Source organism: Schistocerca cancellata, chromosome 2 (assembly GCF_023864275.1).
Source record: "Schistocerca cancellata isolate TAMUIC-IGC-003103 chromosome 2, iqSchCanc2.1, whole genome shotgun sequence".
Lineage (NCBI taxonomy): Eukaryota > Metazoa > Arthropoda > Insecta > Orthoptera > Acrididae > Schistocerca > Schistocerca cancellata.
This window is the reverse complement of record NC_064627.1, coordinates 668,115,970-668,131,265: the sequence shown is the minus strand read 5'-3', so window position 1 is coordinate 668,131,265 and position 15,296 is coordinate 668,115,970. Positions and strand designations below refer to the sequence as shown.

At 41.0% G+C, this 15,296-nt stretch overlaps 1 protein-coding gene across 2 annotated transcripts in view; it reads right to left on the bottom strand.

Moving 5' to 3' along the window:
* Positions 1–15,296, bottom strand: part of LOC126162380 (lysosomal acid glucosylceramidase-like) — a 518,384-nt gene that overhangs the window by 25,134 nt on the left and 477,954 nt on the right. The window contains exon 8 of one of the 2 annotated variants that reach the window (XM_049918851.1): positions 10,618–10,700. The exons of the other annotated variant lie outside the window; for it this stretch is intronic. Within the exon in view, the coding sequence (XP_049774808.1) occupies positions 10,618–10,700 (83 nt within the window). The remainder of the gene's footprint in view (positions 1–10,617; positions 10,701–15,296) is intronic. 2 annotated transcript variants of the gene reach the window in all.

Below are 15,296 nucleotides of genomic sequence, written 5' to 3'. Positions count from 1 at the left end.
TTTCAGTACTATGTTAATGTGTTCTCTTATTTTTGCTCTTCAAATTGTGTTTTTCTGTGTTATCGAGTGAAATATTGTAACAATAATGGCGTGTGAAAAACGTAATACTAGGCTCCAAAGTAAAATGAGAAATGACAGTAAAGACGAAAGCAGTGTGTTAGCGCCACCGTGTAATGAATTAACTAATGTTCAAAGTAGTAATTTGGTAATTGTGAATAGGGAAATGGAGCGGGCTGCGAATAATGGTGTAGGCAGTGAAACAATTAGTGAACAGGGAAGCATTATCGATCGATCGGTCGGCAACAGCTTGCCTCAGGAATCCGAAAGGACAGGACACAATCTCGCAAATACTGTAGATTCAGGTTTTGGGTCCTCACCGTTTTCTCAAATAAGTCAAGACACATTTTCTGCTTGTCAAAATGTGAATGTTGCCGGTGCAAATTCACTGCCGAATAGCACTGAGGAACCTGTTTCAGACACCAGTGCATTGTTATTACAATTAATACAACAAATGGGACAAACACAGAAAAAGCTTCAAACGTTAGACACCATGGAACAAAATCTTCAAAAGTTAGACACAATGGAACAAAACTAGAGACAAACACAGCAACACTTAGACGCAATGGAACAAAATCTTCACACCACGCTTGAACAAACACGTGAAGATTTAACTACTGAGTTACATAACACTGAATCGAAATGTCACAAAGTCTGTAATGACGTAAAAACACAAATTTGTGAGCATTTCCAACCTATATTTTCGCGTCATGAAAATGCATTACATAATCACGAAGCAGCCATAAAAGAACTGCAAACTATTGTTCATGAAAATCATGAGACCTTGCAAGCTAAAATTGACTCAGTTGCCTCTACCAATTCGGTTACGCATTTTGCAAAAACTCAGGAAAACTTAAAGGACACAGTAGAAAGACACATGGAGGAAATTAGTTCATTATCAGAGAAAGTAGTTGAACTTTCGGATCAGCTGAATAATTTATCTACGAAGGTAGATGATAATCTGAATGATACAAAACCGTTAGTCTTTAATGACACAGAAGAGTGCGAACAAATTAGGAAATTCAAACAAAATCAGAATCGAATTAATACGCAACACCAAAGAGAAATCCGGGAAGTGCAAGATCAGCTGACACAGGTAATACAAGAATTACGTATTTCAGAGGCCACTCGCGCTCCAATACGGGAAGAGGGACACAGAAATACGGAACAGCCACAAATTAATAACTCAGGGCACTTCGGAAATTATGAAAGAAATTGGCAAGGTACACCGAATTTTGAGATGGAACCGCCGAAACGACGTAACAATGACCGACATGCGAGTCGCCGACATGATTATTTTGACTATAAGCTGTTCATTGCTACACGTAAATTCAAAACATTTAAGAATTCTGGCAACGACATTCATCCACAAGCATGGCTCCATCAATTCTCTCATTGTTTTCTTCCCAACTGGTCATTAGATCACAGATTAGAATTTATGTTTGGCTATTTAGAGAATGAACCAGCTGTAGGAATGCGATCGGTCATTCACGATTGCCACAGTGAAGGAGAATTTTACCATGCCTTCCTCTCAGCATATTGGTCTCAAGCTACACAAGACCGAGTAAAACATAGCATCATGATGATGAAACAGTTTGAACAATCTGAATTTTCCAGTCTTGTCAAATATTTTGAAGACATGTTGCGTAAGAATCAATATCTTTCAAACCCATACAGCCCTTCAGAACTCATCCGCATTTGCTTAATGAAATTGCCTGAACATTTAAGAAATATTATTTTGGCAGGACGTTGCAAAGATGACATTGAAGCTTTTCAGGGACTCTTACAAGAATTAGAAATTGACACTGACAATCGCGGAACGCGAAAACAGGAACACAAGAATTACAGGTCACATCCGTCGCAATTCCGCGATGAAAGAAATTATAACTGGACACGACAAGGCTATTCTCACAACAGAAATCGTGATCAAAACAGACACCACCCATATGACAACCGTTGGCAGAGTAGTAATAATTACAGGGAAAGATCACCTCTCCGCGGTAGTGACTATCACAGAGACAATCAGAGAAACAAACAATTTGGGAACCAAAATAATTATTATCAAGAGTGACACAATAACTTTAGACGCAACGGTCCAGCGCGCAGTTACGATTCAGGGAGAAATTCTCCACCACGTGACCGACAACAAAGAAACTATGGAATCTACCAACATGATGACAGATGATATAATCATAACGGCAGACCTGAATTTCATCAGAACTGATGGGATTTAAACAGAGCAGGGCCCTCTCGACAAGGTGAATTGGTAAAAGTTAGACCTCCAAATCCTAATAACGGCGCGCGCCAACAAAGAAACAGACAATGACGCACTGCAGGCAGCCATGTGCGCCGGCTGGTTCAGGGAAAAATTACATAGACGCTAACCTTGAGAAAAATTCCAGTATTCTTTACCGACGTATACCACATGATAATTGCGTCGAAGTTGAAACACTGCATACTAGGAAGAGTAAAGGTTTACACCACATTTCACATGTAAAACCAATGCATTGTTATAGTGAACAGACGACACAGTGTAATTGTGCCTGTACACTCTTGCTTGTTAGTTGCACGATTATGTAACGACTATAAGGGTTACATACTTAGAACATATACTGGTACTGCTAATGAGATTTTAATGCAACATTTTGGTTTACTTGAAAATACATTCTGGCTTTAAAGTACTTTCTGTGAGATACTAGATGACACAGTGGTTAGTTTATGTGACAGCTACATGATTTTATCACGACGCTATTAATGAGTAACAATTTACAATGTTGCTTTTGCGGTGTTTCTGTTTTATATTTGCACAGTTTTTCTGAATTATTCTAGAAAGTAAAACATGTTTTAGTAGTAACTTTTGTGGTATAGCTACAATAAGACAGCCTCCTTCGTAGCACAACAATATGCTACATTATAGTACTTTCTTGATCATGGTAAGGTACGTAATAACTACGATATCTATACGCAAAGCATTTCACTTTCGTTTATGATGAGGTAAGTACATTGGCTTCTGCAGAACTTAGCTTTCGGAGGACAATAACTACGACACTTCCACAGAGATTATCTTACAGCAAGACGCACATTTAGCGCTACAGGACACATATTTGAGTGATTAATTTTGTACTTAAATCATTTATTTTTAAAGGTATTTGAAGTACAATGATACAAAGGGTTTCAGTGATACATTTCATTCCATTGCTGTAATCTGTAACACCTGAGGGTATAATTACATTAATGCTCAGGGGGGTACACGCTTACTTTGTGTACCATGTGTGTGGCAAGCACAAGGAGCCCTAGCAAATATGGTATTTGCTTATACAACTTTACACATCGGTACCATGTTTCTCCAACACAAAATACACAGCTACCTGATCATTTAACTGAGAGAGACAAACATTTATTTTACTACATCAGTGACAGATGTTTACGTAACTACACCGTTGGATAACTTCACACTTACGAAATTGTATTTTGTCTGTAGTTTGTGAACTGTTCATATTTTTTTGGAACCATTGGGATACTATGAGAGCTTTGAATGATGTATTTGGAATGGGGTCATGATTTTTCAAGTACGTTGGAGGTAGATGACACTATTGAATTGAGCAGAGAATTTTTTTTATTTTTTGACATTATTGGAGAAAGCTACGCCTTTTTTGAGATTTGGCTGTGGTTTTATGATGTTATGATGACGATGTGTATTACGCTGTTGCGGTATGTTTATGATCAATAAGCTGATGCTATATGAGGAATTTGATTATGCTACGTATTTATTATGATGAAATATTGAAGAAGTGTTGACGAATATGTATTTGTGTAATAAGGTAAGGAATAATGAGTAGTGGTTAGGGATTCTGACTTGTGGAAAATGATGTTGGAAACCAAGAATCGTACTTTAAGAGTTATGAAATGTGTGTAAATGCGCAAGTGTATCACAATGATGATGAAACCATTTTGAACACTGTTATATTCATAGGATTTTGTTTCGACACATTTGCAACACAAATTCTCGACCTGGGAAATTTTTTATATGAGACTGTCACTGTAATGCAAACTGGTGTCGTAAATATTTCAGTAAGAAAGGTAAGTGACCTTGACATAATGCGTTTTGGGCGCCCAGCTGAGAGATAGTTGTCTGACAACAGAAAGCCATTAGGTGGAGAAAAAAAAAGGGAGGCCATTATCCTCGCTATTGACATTTCTTTGTAGAAAGCGTTGCAAATACGACACACTCAAACTTGAAAACATATGATTACACTGTGGAGCTCTTAATTTATGATATTTACTGAAATGCCTAATGAAATGATGAGAAACATTTTACATTTATTGTCTTTCTAGTTGAGAGATTCTTTTGCCTTTGGAGACGCCATTTGCCTAGTGAATGACGTTTCATGCATTGCTCTATATGGGTTATATATATTTGCTCATTTCGTTTAATATCTAGTTTCTAGCTGCACTGCAGCATTGGTTATTATAACATTTAATAGATGTACTAATATCACTATTTTCTGTCTACAGACCCAGGAAAGAATACATTTATGATGTACTTTCTTAGAAAAGAGAGCACAAATAGACATTTCCCTTCACAGGAACTGTTTAAATAATTTTTTAAACGATTTGGTAACTTGTCTGCTACAGAAACTTATCGTGATGCATCACTCTAGTATTAAGATGTGACATAGGTATTAGACATGGCCATCTTTAATGTAATATTTTTTCTGATTGAGCTTTGTCATGTTCAGATATAAGTTATTGCATTTGCTGCTGCTGTTTGTCAGGCATAGTGCTACTAAATTTTACTTTGTATTACTCTGTTAAGCTAGTTTTACTAATGATTTATTTTTCTTGTTGCTGCACATTGGCTCATATTAGTTGTAATGTTGCATTGCTTGGTAATTTAGATTTATTGCAGCTTGATTTGACAATTTCCATTTTTTTCATTGCTGTTTGTATTAATTGTATTATGCTGCTGCATTGCCTCGTCCCTTAGTTTAGCATCTGAGCTCAGTAGATTTAAGTTAGCTTAAGCGGGGGTAGACTGAGTAAGAGAATGAGTTGCGATGAATTGAAAGAAATGCATTGAGAAGTTTTACGAAAAAAGTATAGAAAGCAGGTATAGATAGCACTTTTTGAAATAATGAAGAACGAAGGGAGATCTCCAAGAAGTAAAGAAAGTTTTGTTCGCAAGATACTGCAGTAAAACAAACCCTGTCCTTTCCCTTTCTGTTATTCCGCTGTGTGTTTGTGTACTCTTGTATATTTGTGTTCTTCCTGTCTTTATGTGTTTATCTGATGAGAGTTACATTGTAGAATTTTTCTGATAATATGTTATTTACTTTGAAAAGATGTTTAGACATTATTTATTCTGTTTTGTTGCTCATATGTGAAGGGGATGTTTCAAAAGTTATTCTGACCTTTATGTATGTACTTATGTCATAATTCCTGTAACACTGATGTATCTGTTTATTTCTATTCTTTTGTAAAGCCTGTACTACTACAGAGTTATCTGTATTGTTATGTTCTTTAATGATGTATTTTGTACCTTTGTAATTGTATTCTTATGTTATAAAATAGTAATTGACACCCGTTCATCATATTATTAACTTGTAAGTTCCATTTCACTGTACACGTTTCTCTTGGTCATAGTATATGGACAATATGTGAGAAGTAGGGACTGTTAGTGTTTGCAGGTGTGTTAATAATTCAGCAACGGACTGGATAACAGCATTGCTGGTTCTAAGGACAATTCCAAAAAACTTTGTGAGTGCACAAGTGGTGGTTATGGACTTGCTATATTATCCGCAAGACTCTTCAATGGTGATGGTGCACCTGCACAGTCACAACAGATGGCTGCTGGCCATCTCTACAAGGACTACAGTGGGTCTGCATCTTTGATGACCCACCAATACCATTATTTCTACAAGGACTACAGTGGGTCTACACCTTTGCTGACTCACCAGTACCATTATTTCTTCAAGGACTACAGTGGGTCTGCACTTATGGTGGCCCACCAATACCGTAATCTCTACCAGGACTACAGTGGGTCTACTCTGTGATGACCTACCTACCAATATTCTTCAACACTTCGAATGACTCTGCTGTGGGTTTGCTCTGTTGTGACCCATTACCTGTCTGCATGTCAAGAGTCAGCATTGTCTTTCTGTTGGAAGGACAACACTACTACTTCAAGACTGCATGGAAATCCACTACTTCCTTGTGCATTGTCTTTTACTGCCTAGACTTTGAGAAGAGAAATGGCAGTTTTACTGTGATGAATGATCAGGACTGTCTTTATGAACTGTGAGAAAATTTTACCTTTTGACCAACATTGTATTAATAAGTGTGTGCATTTGATATCTTTCTTACTGTAATTATGGAAAAATTTTTCAAATCTGTATTGGCCAGTGCCCAAAACAATTTGTAAAATTTTTTGTTGGGAGCATGGGGGCTATGTAAGTAGGCTGTTTAGATTTTTATATTGGTAACGCCACGTAGCGCTCTGTATGAAAATCACTGGCTGTGCTGTGTGCAGTCTGTGGCTAGTTTGCATTGTTGTCTGCCACTGTAGTGTTGGGCAGCTGGATGTTAACAGCGCGTAGCGTTGCGCAGTTGGAGGTGAGCCGCCAGCATTGGTGGATGTGGGGAGAGAAATGGCGGAGTTTTGAAATTTGTAAGACTGGATGTCATGAACTGCTATGTATATTATGATTTTTCAACACTATTAAGGTAAATACATTGTTTGTTCTCTATTAAAATCTTTCATTTGCTAACTATGCCTATCAGTAGTTAGTGCCTTCAGTAGTTTGAATCTTTTATTTAGCTGGCAGTAGTGGCGCTCGCTGTATTGCAGTAGTTCGAGTAACGAAGATTTTTGTGAGGTAAGTGATTTGTGAAAGGCATATGTTAATGTTAGTCAGGGCCACTCTTTTGTAGGGATTATTGAAAGTCAGATTGCGTTGCGCTAAAAATATTGTGTGTCAGTTTAAGCTCAGTCCTGTATAATTGTTCAAAGGGGACGTTTCAGTATCAAACGATCAGCTGATTCCAGCGATGTCACACAGGGCGACGCCGTAGAATTACGAGGACAGAAATAATGCTTGAAACTGGCACACCTCCGAAATCAGATGATAGTGTGACATAAGTGAGTATGATTGTATAACAGCCTAGGTGGAAAATGGAGCGGTCTTTTAATAACTTTATGGTTGTGGCATCCACTATGAACGTTATTATCGCTTGCAGTAGATCAGGTACGTATGACAGGTGAGGCAAATCATTGTACTCTTGTAGTCTCAGCAGAGGTTTGCCGAATCCTGTATTGTCTAGCACTGCCATCTCCGGAGTTTGGATTAGCAACTTCAGACAAAACTATAGGAAGCTGATATATTGCGGACAAGTCACCGTTTGTCCCTTTTCCAAACGCTTATCGTGCTTACATGCTTTTAATCGCAAAAAATTACTTGACATCACTATCCTTGCAAAATGTGCAGTATTTATTTTTAATTATTTATTTATTTGCCTTTGGCAAGATTCTGTGCCGCGAACCCAGCAGTCGTCTGTTCTGTTCACCTTCAAACCAATGAAAGTGTCATCTCCTGTTACAATGCTTCTCACTGACTCCTTCCTCCCGATTTTGAAACGATTCAAGACGTTGAAGACAGCTGTTTACCTTATTTCTATACTATTTCTGATCAACATTCCCGTGACAGATCGTGCACGGCTCACTTAATCAGTAATCGTAGTCGCTGTAGCACCAGACCTCCTGGAGGTCACTTACTGACCTACCTGGGCAACGTCCTCCTTCCCACAGCTCTCGTACAGTGTCGAGAATAGCTGAGCTAGCATCCACTGCATCACCTTCAAAAAAACGTTCTTCAGCCTGTTCTGGTTGCCAGTGGAGTTTCATTGTCAGAATTCAGTGATTCTAACAGAATATATTCTCTACTGGGCACATCAGTGGTGACAGTTATCTCAAACGTTGCAGTGTTGTTAACAGAACACGCAAATATTAGAAAGTTTGCTGAATAAGGCTACAACAAAAAACACTAAATGCCGCTTTTCGGAGTTTCGGCGCCCTGTAACTGTGAACACTGCAGTGCCATCACCAGAAGACGATATACAGTTATGGGACTTATACAGTGTTATCCGGCGGCAAACCCGCCAAGTATATTTGCAAAAGCATTTAAGCAGTCTGTTATATACTAACACAAAGTGACATAAATTACTGCTGATATCTTGTACTGAGCCAACAACATTCCCTGCTGCGACGTTTAGTTCAGGGAGAATTATATAGGATGGCCCATACGACGCAAAAGCGGCCGACAAAATTATGGAACACCACTACTAGACAAGAATGGAGAATCAGATCGCCTAGGAATAACTTCGGAGTTATTTAATGAAACATCGAGGTATTTAAATCTTTGTATGGCAACTGGAAGGACGAGCGAAAAAAAAAATCTCAGTTTGACTCAGAACTAAATTTATGATAATTATCACCTGTAAAAGTACAAGGTGCACACAGTAGCGTCTCCATAAAAAACGGTTTACATTTGCACGCAGTCTGACCAAACCAGAGAAAACACAGAACGATGGAATGTCAATGTAACTTTAAAATGGTTCAAATGGCTCTGAGCACTGTGGGACTTAACTTCTAAGGTCATCAGTCCCCTAGAACTTAGAACTACTTAAACCTAACTAACCTAAGGACATCACACACCTCAATGCCCGAGGCAAGATTCGAACCTGCGACCGTAGCGGTCGCGCGGTTCCAACTGTAGCGCCTAAAACCACTCGGCCATCCCGGCCGGCTCAATGTAACTTCGTACACGTACACATCGGCAGTTACTTAGTGATAGGAATTTTAATGCACTGTGACAGGCAGAATGGACACCGCTGCTTATTACTCTTTTCGTATTTAGTGCAGTTAGCAAGTCTGATAGAATATATAAGGAACGTGAACAGGGTCAGATGTTAACTGACAACTGTGAAGGACACATAGATGCCACGTACTGGTGTGAGTCAGCGTTATCAGCACCTGACAGAGTTTGAAAGGGGCCCTATTTTACAAGGGTTTCCCGGAAAGAAATCACCTGAATTTTTTTCTCAGCCGGAAAGAATGCTACGAATGCGAAACGTTACGTACGTATTCGTTGAAGTCTCCTGAGTGAGTGCGCCAAGCTTTCGTCACTTTCGACAGAGAGCGTAGCACAGGACAGCTTCAAAATGGCGTCTGTAGGTGATGTCCGTTACAAACAACGTGCCGTCATTGAATTTCCCACTCCAGCAAAGAAACTGTAGGGAATGTTCACAAATGCTTTTGTAAAGTCTATGGAGCATCTGCTGTCGACAGAAGTACAGTTAGTCGCTGGGCACGGACGGTGAGGTCATCAGAAAACGGTCCGGCGGAGCTCCACGATTTGCAGTAGTCGGGGAGACCATCCACGGCTGTCACACCTGACATGTTGCAGCGAGCTGATGTTGTCATTCGCGAAGAGAGACTCGGCAGTTGACGCTGCATCTGTCAACCAGCAAAGAAAGTGTGGATGCACATGTCTGAGGACTGCTGAACACGTCGTGAAACGGGGTTGGAGAGTGTTACCCCATCCACCCTACAGCCCTGATCTAGCACCCTCAGACTTCCATTTGTTTGGGCCATTACAGGATACGATTCGTGGAAGACCTTTTGAGGACGATGAGGAGGTGATTCACACAGTGAAGCACTGGCTCCGCCACCAGGACAAGGATTGGTACCGACAGGGAATACACGACCTTGTTTCGCGCTGGAGGAAGACCACAGAACGGGATGAAGATTACGTGGGCAAATAGGGTGTGTAGATAAAACACGATTCTTTCGTGTAGATCTTCATCTGGCCCACTGGTCTAATCGAGAAATATCCAGATTTGTAAGGCATTCGGGTGTGACAGTGGCCCGATGATAGACTGCATCGGAACGTGACGGCAGGCACAGTCGTCGTCACGTTTCAGGTCGACCACGTCTGGCTGTCACAAGTGAGGAACGCCGTAACCCCTCCACATCTGCGCCTTCCGTCAGAAGACCAGTGAATGACCTCCTTGCAACATTCTGTGCCATGCCTCATGCTGTGCAATTGTTTGGAGACTAGCAGCTGCCGGCCCAAGTGACCATTGTTTACGAGCACAGAGGCTACTAGGGAGATAGTCTACTCTTCCAATGTTATGGAGATGGTCAGTACTGTTACTCCTGGCACCATGATCTGTGTGTATATGTGTATGTGTGTAAGTGCGGGGCCCGGGGGGCATCGGGTATGACACCAGCTCACGGCTGGTAGTGACAGAGAGAAATCCTGCGGCACAACGTTACGGCATCGATATCCTGCGTGAAACAGTGGAAGACAATGGTTTGGTATATTTGAGCAGTTGAAGCCTGATGTTGCTAAATTTGCTGTTTAACGTGGTGTGAGAATTGTTAGTTAACGTGTCAGTTGTTAACACACAGTACCCACACCTTCCGCAAACATGTTTTTCATTTCGCTTGCCACCACACTGGTACTTTCATATACCGAAACGTAAGCCTATAGCGCATTTTACCTGTATGATGTCGCTGGTGTAGTTCTCTGCTCGTTCCCACGATCCCAGCCTCACTGCTGGGTACCCGGTACCCAAGAAGGGACCTGCAACACAAAAGAACGTCGTCAGTGGCCGTCAAGTGTGAGGCAAAAGGAATGCCACTTCCTTTAAATTATTTATGTTACAGGTTATTAACGTGTAATTAGATTTAAATTAATGTGACGAAATAAAGAAATAATGTTCTGGTAGTGAGTTCTGTAAAATGAAACGCAGACTTCCACGACATAGAAGTAATGCTGCCGGAGCATACAGGCTTCGCAATGTACTGGCTATGACTCGAATGCTAAAGCGGTTTCTTTCTTCTAGTTTATAAAACGTTTACATATTTTTCATGAAATATTTCATGAAGGTTAAGTAATTTACTAATATTCTGCACTACACCTAAGCAATTTTGAATAGAACTTACTTTGTATGTACATAAAATATTCAAAAATAGCTACTCTTACAAGCTCCGAGGGATGAAAAAGTGCTTAAGATAAGAAAGTAGCGGTATTAAACGATTAGTCTGATGTAGCGAACTATATGTCAGAGTGGTTGAAGATAATAAAACAACAATAGTAACATTAAGAGTAGTTGGTGACACGTTGTTGCTACGGTAACAACGCAACATTTCCAGTATTCAAACAGGACGTGCGTCTGTTGATGTGGGATGGTCAAACTTCCTGCGGTTTGACAAACAATTTAAAAAGTAGCTGAACCGATAACCAAGAGATCTACTCCTGTTTCCACAGATCTGCCACGCACCTGATTCTGCTCGACGCCCCATAAACGTGGCCCCACATAAAGTAGTTCAGATATATAATCTGTTCAACAGGGCCAATCTACACGTTCTCCAAACCCTGAAGTAGTAACATAGTACAACAAACCTATTGTTTCTTTTCGAAAGTAATTTCTTACGATGTACTTAACCACGCCTCTGCCTGCAAACGTAGGTTTTTACAAGTCTTTTTGCACTGCATTTAACACATTCGTAAACTATTTAAAATGCTCAGAAACAGTTTTGCACCAGCCGAATATCTGCGAACGTGTGCTGATTGAAGTTCAGATGTAGTATAGAATGAAAGAACAAGCCTTACTATATTAAAATTAAATTAGTGTGCATTAATAACAAACCAAGAATCAAAATAAATGTCGTCCTTTCAAAAAAAAGAAAAAAGCAGATACATGCGTACCTTTTAAATAGAAATCTTCTTCTGGGTACATTAAGTAGCATTTTGCTCCCTTTGTGAACAGTAACGATCTTAGATTGTGATCGTCTTTAGTATGCTATCCACAAGGTGGCTGACACGTCGCTATTTACGCCAGTCCCACACAACGACGGTGGCTGTCCTGAAGTCATCCGTTGAGTTCAAATGGTTCAAATGGCTCTGAGCACTATGGGACTTAACATCTGTGGTCATCAGTCCCCTAGAACTTAGAACTACTTAAACCTAACTAACCTAAGGACATCACACACATCCATGCCCGCGGCAGGATTCGAACCTGCGACCGTAGCAGTCGCGCGGTTCCGGACTGCGCGCCTAGAACCGCTAGACCACCGCGGCCGGCCATCCGTTGAGTAAGGAGGATTTCTGAGACGGCGCGCTGCATGTTTCAGCTGGTGGTCAGTTTGGTGTAAGTCAGCAGATACCGCAGGCCATTCCATTCTACTGGTTGCTAAGGTGTGGAGGAAGAAGATGTGGGGATGGGAGCATGTGATCGAACATTATTCTTGAAAGACGAACCCATCATCGACTGCGCAGGGTTAGACGCTAGTTTGGAGGATATTGTCGCTGTACTGTACATACCTCAAACTAGTCACGGTAAGTATAAGAGTCAGCCTACATACATTCACGATACTGGTCCGAAACACATACCTGGCCGCCTCCGCGGTCTCCAATGAAGATCATCATGCGTCACACAAACCCTTCACTTACCGGTGGCGAGGGTCCACTACCATTAACACAGGCATTGTAAGACCAACACCGCGTAGATGTATTTGCCAACTGCCGACATGCGCTTCTCAGTAATTTGTAATGAATGGATCTGATGATGACCTAAATTGGAAATTTGTGGTAAGGTCTTATGGGACCAAACTGCTGAGGTTATCGGTCCCTAAGCTTACGCACTACTTCATCTAACTTAAACTAACTTACGCTAAGGACAACACACACATCCATGCCCGAGGGAGGACTCGAACTCGAACCTCCGACGAGGGGGGGGGGGGGCAGGGGGGGAACCGCGCGGACCGTGACAAAGTGCCCTAAACCTCGCGGCTCCCCCGCGCGGCTGACCTAAACTAGGGTCGAAACCGTTTATGTAATAAAATAAGAAAGGTATCTAGACGGTGTTTCCCTTTCCATACATTGGAAGATGGCACGATATCCGGTGGACTTCAGGTCTTCAGTTACGAAATTCATACTTTCAACCCAGGTAGTTCGCTACCCACCTTCCTCCGGACTATGGTGGTGAGAGAGGCGTTTTTATTGTTTACTGTTGTTCGTAGTGTGCGCCTACAGAGCAAACTGATCGTGTTGCTCGTGTGGAGACAGTCGCGTACCGTCTGTGTTGTTGTAGTTTCCTCCAAAAAGGGTCGGCGCAAGTTCTGTCTCATTCTCTTCCGGGCACCTGCGAGCTGCAGTATGTGGATCGTTGTTATCAGCTGGTGTTGCTGACTGTGAGTGACCACTGCGAGGCTGATCTCTAGCGTTTTGTGTCTCATAACAGTGTTGGAATGTTCTGATGACGCCACTGTACTGTACGGCAATTCGTCAGTTAATTTCCCATGCGAGATAATGCGTTCACACTTTGAAATAATTCTACGACTGTAGATATGCCACATTCTGTGGAATATTGCTGAGAATGTAGCTTTACTTTTAGCACCATTGCACAACAGGCTATACGTAATGATTTGTTGCTGCAAAAAAAAAAAAGAACTGACTAAGAGGTTTCAGACAAAAAAAACACACACTATGCATGAGAGCGGTTGAGAATCTTTATGAGCTTGTTTATTTGGCATCAGTTTACAAAACATCAGTACGTCTGAATTTAAGAAAACATTCATTTGACAGCTATTTCGCGTATAAACTGCGACGGGGAGCTAGGCACACTCCGAAATCCAGGATCTCAATTACTATGAGAAAAATTGTAAGTAGGCTGTTTATATTTTATTATTGGCAACGTTACGTAGCTCTGTATGAAAATCACTGGCTGTGCTGTGCTATCAGTAGTTAGTGCCTTCTGTAGTTTGAATCTTTTATTTAGCTGGCAATAGTGGCGCTCGCTGTATTGCAGTAGTTCGAGTAATGAAGATTTTTGTGAGGTAAGTTATTTGTGAAAGGTATAGTTTAATGTTAGTCAGGGCCATTCTTTTGTAGGGATTTTTGAAAGTCAGATTGCGTTGCGCTAAATAATATTGTGTGTCAGGTTTCATATATGAAACGTCCCCTTAGAACAATTTATACACGACTGTGCTTAACCTGACACACAATATTATTTAGCGCAACGCAATCTGACTTTCAAAAATCCCTACAAAAGAATGGCCCTGACTAACATTAAACTATACCTTTCACAAATAACTTACCTCACAAAAATCTTCATTACTCGAACTACTGCAATACAGCGAGCGCCACTATTGCCAGCTAAATAAAAGATTCAAACTACAGAAGGCACTAACTACTGATAGGGATAGTTAGCAAATGAAAGATATTAATAGAGAACAAACAATGTATTTACCTTAATAGTCATAATATATATATAGCAGTTCATGACAAATTACAAAACTCCGCCATCTCTCTCCCCACACCCACCACTGCTGGCGGCTCACCTCCAACTGCGCAACGCTACGCGCTGTTCACATCCAGCTGCCGCTGCCCAACACTACAATGGCAGACAACAATGCAAACTAGCCACAGGCTGCACACAGCACAGCCAGTGATTTTCATACAGAGCGCTACGTAACGTTGCCGATAAGAAAATATAAACAGACTACATACAAAACAATCTGAAAAAAGGACATTTCGTTTGCGGAGACAGTGATTTACTTTTTTGTTTTTGATTGAATACGTTTTTTAGGGCACAATCATTACCGATTTGGCCTTCAAAAGCCATCTTCAGATGCTAAGGTTGGCATTTGATGAACAAGTCTTCATGCGTCGACAGTCATAAGAACTTGTTCATCAAGTTCCACCCATAGCATATGAAGATGACCTTTGAAGGTCGAAATTGGTTATGACTGTATCATAAAAAGTGATTAAGAGAAAAATAAAAAATAATACATTACAAGAAGAACCCCCCCCCCCCAAGAACCATAGACCTTGCCGTTGGTGGGGAGGCTTGCGTGCCTCAGCGATACAGATAGCCGTACCGTAGGTACAACCACAACGGAGGGGTATCTGTTGAGAGGCCAGACAAACGTGTGGTTCCTGAAGAGGCGCAGCAGCCTCTTCAGTAGTTGCAAGGGCAACAGTCTGGATGATTGACTGATCTGGCCTTGTAACAATAACCAAATCGGCCTTGCTGTGCTGGTACTGCGAACGGCTGAAAGCAAGGGGAAACTACGGCCGTAATTTTTCCCGAGGGCATGCAGCTTTACTGTATGATTAAATGATGATGGCTTCCTCTTGGGTAAAATATTCCGGAGGTAAAATAGTCCCCCATTC